The 2307-nt window shown below is 31.2% G+C and overlaps 2 protein-coding genes across 4 annotated transcripts in view; one reads left to right on the top strand and one right to left on the bottom strand.

Annotated features, from left to right (window-relative positions):
• The window catches only part of LOC108755511 (la-related protein 6), a 6598-nt gene extending 5717 nt beyond the window's left edge, over positions 1-881 (top strand). For all 3 annotated transcript variants that reach the window (XM_018498554.1, XM_018498555.1, XM_018498553.1), the window contains one exon: positions 145-881. In XM_018498554.1, the coding sequence (XP_018354056.1) occupies positions 145-446 (302 nt within the window). In that variant the 3' untranslated portion in view covers positions 447-881. The remainder of the gene's footprint in view (positions 1-144) is intronic.
• Positions 882-1156: 275 nt separating this feature from the next.
• On the bottom strand, positions 1157-1990 carry LOC108755523 (DNA-directed RNA polymerase I subunit RPA12). Its single transcript, XM_018498576.1, has 3 exons — positions 1698-1990; positions 1344-1563; positions 1157-1234 (listed from the first exon to the last, which is right to left on the bottom strand). Exons 1-3 carry the CDS (start codon positions 1831-1833, stop codon positions 1210-1212), a joined length of 381 nt encoding a protein of 126 aa, XP_018354078.1. The 5' UTR covers positions 1834-1990; the 3' UTR covers positions 1157-1209.
• Between the last annotated feature and the right edge of the window lie 317 nt (positions 1991-2307).

The following is a 2307-nucleotide window of genomic DNA, read 5'->3' as shown; positions in this document are numbered from 1 at the left end:
TATATATATATATATATATATTGTCACGATGAAATCATCGACCATACATTCCACAATATAAACTTGTCTACGTATTACGCAAAGTATCAATATATATTTATTCGAAATGATACAATCAATTCACAAATTTATCATTTATCACAGGTCCTCCGATGGAATGCCGGGGAATCTGTTATATCGCAAATCGTCGTGGATCGGCCGATTGTGGACCATTATCAAGAAGACTCTCGACATATAGTCGCGATTTCGATATGAATATTAGAAGATCATCCTTGTGCTCCTCAAATTCGGAACAGAATGTATTCTATAGATCGAGGAGTAATAACAGCATCGCGATGACGCATGTGCCTGAGAATGTGACAAGAATGCCGTCAGGACCCGATGGTACTCGCGGATTTTTCATTCGTTCGGCAAGGATATCAACGCCCTTAGAACCTGCTCATTGAACCATCAGAGATTCGTCGTTAATAATAAGAAGTCTGAGGGCGTGCTATAATGCCTATTGATATTTAACGCAGCTGAAAAAATCGAGACAGCAATACATTCAACATCTCTCCTTGAATCTACTTATTCTCTGATATTGACATTCGATTCGAATTTCCCACGTTTTGGGCAAAAAGCCTAATTATATGCCGCAGTCTAATTCACGCTCCCAACGCTTAAAAATCATTTATCCTTGTTGTTTGTCAAATATTAAACAAAGACAAATTATGCTCATGAGTGTCATGAATCGGACCATAATAATATGATAAGGGATGTTCATTACGCTTGTTTCAAGAGGAAAATAAGCAGGGACTAGGAGTCCATGTTTCTATAGTCAAAGAAACAATCTTATTCTGACAAAAATGAATTAGAAAAAACGGAAAATATAAGTTTAACACTTGCAAGAATGTAAAACTTCGTAAATAAATAGTGAAAAAATTATTTTATACTTTAAATTCTTCTCTTACTTTTATAAAATGATAATAAAATTATTACGATATTTAATATCGCAATACATTTCATTGTTTTAAAAAATATATGTAAAATGTAAAATAAAAAATATCTTAAAGTGTTAGAATTTATTTCTTTAATCATTCTTTAATTATTTTTTAATCATACAGTAAAAGAATGTAAACTTTCTATTCAAAAAATAAAAAACAAAAGAATCACATATGTTCTATACAGTATTTCTTATAAAATAAAATATAGTTTTATATTAAATCCATATTAAGAATTCTCTGTCATCTTGAATCTGCAAATAATGATTTATTCATTAATGAAATATTAGCAATATAAAAACTTAATATAAAAGTAATATCTAAATATTAAGCCAATAATAATTCCTATATACAAATACGCACTTGCACTTGGTACATGTGAAAAATACAGTTTGTCCTTCGTCAGCAGATCTCAATTGCAATGTTGCATAGGACATTTTATCGTTATGACACTGAGGACATTCTCGCTCCACTGTTGGTCCATCTGCGTCATCATCACTATCATCCTCCTCTTCTTTGACAGATACATAAGTATCTTTAGTATTAAAATGGATCGTATGTGTCATTTCCATATCGCCAAAAACTGGAAAATAATGATAGAAATTAATAATCCAAATTAATGTAAATTTTTAATTATTTCTTAGCTTACATACAAAGGATTGCTAATGCAATCTCATAATGTTTTGCAGATTTTTTTTAATTATCGTATAGTGGTACCTTCAGCATCCCATTCTCTTTTGCATGTGTAACATGTAACTCCTCCTTTCTCCCCAAGCAAAGGTAAAATTGAACCACAATCCGGACAAAAGCCAGGTACGGTAATAAAAGAACTCTTGTTATTATCTGCCATCATTTAACATGTATTTAATCAATACAAATACAAGTTGTATCTTTCTTCTTGAAAATGTAACCTGTATATAATGTACATTCAAATAGTCTTCAATAATCTCGAACTGTCTCGAATAACGCTGTTAACTGACTGCTATAGGCTATATGCTGTTTAGCTGTTACTTGCTACAGAAAAGTTTTGAAAGAAACTCACTGATGATTCCTGTTTCTATCCACCAGCGCCTCCATGTGCACAAAACGTGCATTACTATGTAGTTATCTTCCGATGGAATGTGTTACGGTTTCTGTACATTTACGGTTCTATTCCATGCTGACCTGCTAATTAAGCTACGTTCAAATTCTCATTCGAGCGCCACTCAGGTATCACTCCATCATTATTGTTTATTTTAATGTCAAATAATTATATAATATATAATATACATATAATATATATATATTTTATATATATATATATATATATATATATATGTGTGTGTGA

The sequence above is a fragment of the Trachymyrmex septentrionalis genome, unplaced genomic scaffold, assembly GCF_001594115.1.
Source record: "Trachymyrmex septentrionalis isolate Tsep2-gDNA-1 unplaced genomic scaffold, Tsep1.0 scaffold88, whole genome shotgun sequence".
In the NCBI taxonomy this organism is placed as follows: domain Eukaryota; kingdom Metazoa; phylum Arthropoda; class Insecta; order Hymenoptera; family Formicidae; genus Trachymyrmex; species Trachymyrmex septentrionalis.
This window is presented reverse-complemented; position numbering and strand designations above follow the sequence as displayed.

Coding starts and splice junctions, on each gene's coding strand:
- LOC108755523 (XM_018498576.1), bottom strand. CDS start 1,833: ATGATGGCAGATAATAACAAGAGTTCTTTTATTACCGTACCTGGCTTT. Junction 1,564..1,697: donor AAGAGAATGGGATGCTGAAG/GTACCACTATAC, acceptor ATTATTTTCCAG/TTTTTGGCGATATGGAAATG. Junction 1,235..1,343: donor TTCACATGTACCAAGTGCAA/GTGCGTATTTGT, acceptor CATTATTTGCAG/ATTCAAGATGACAGAGAATT.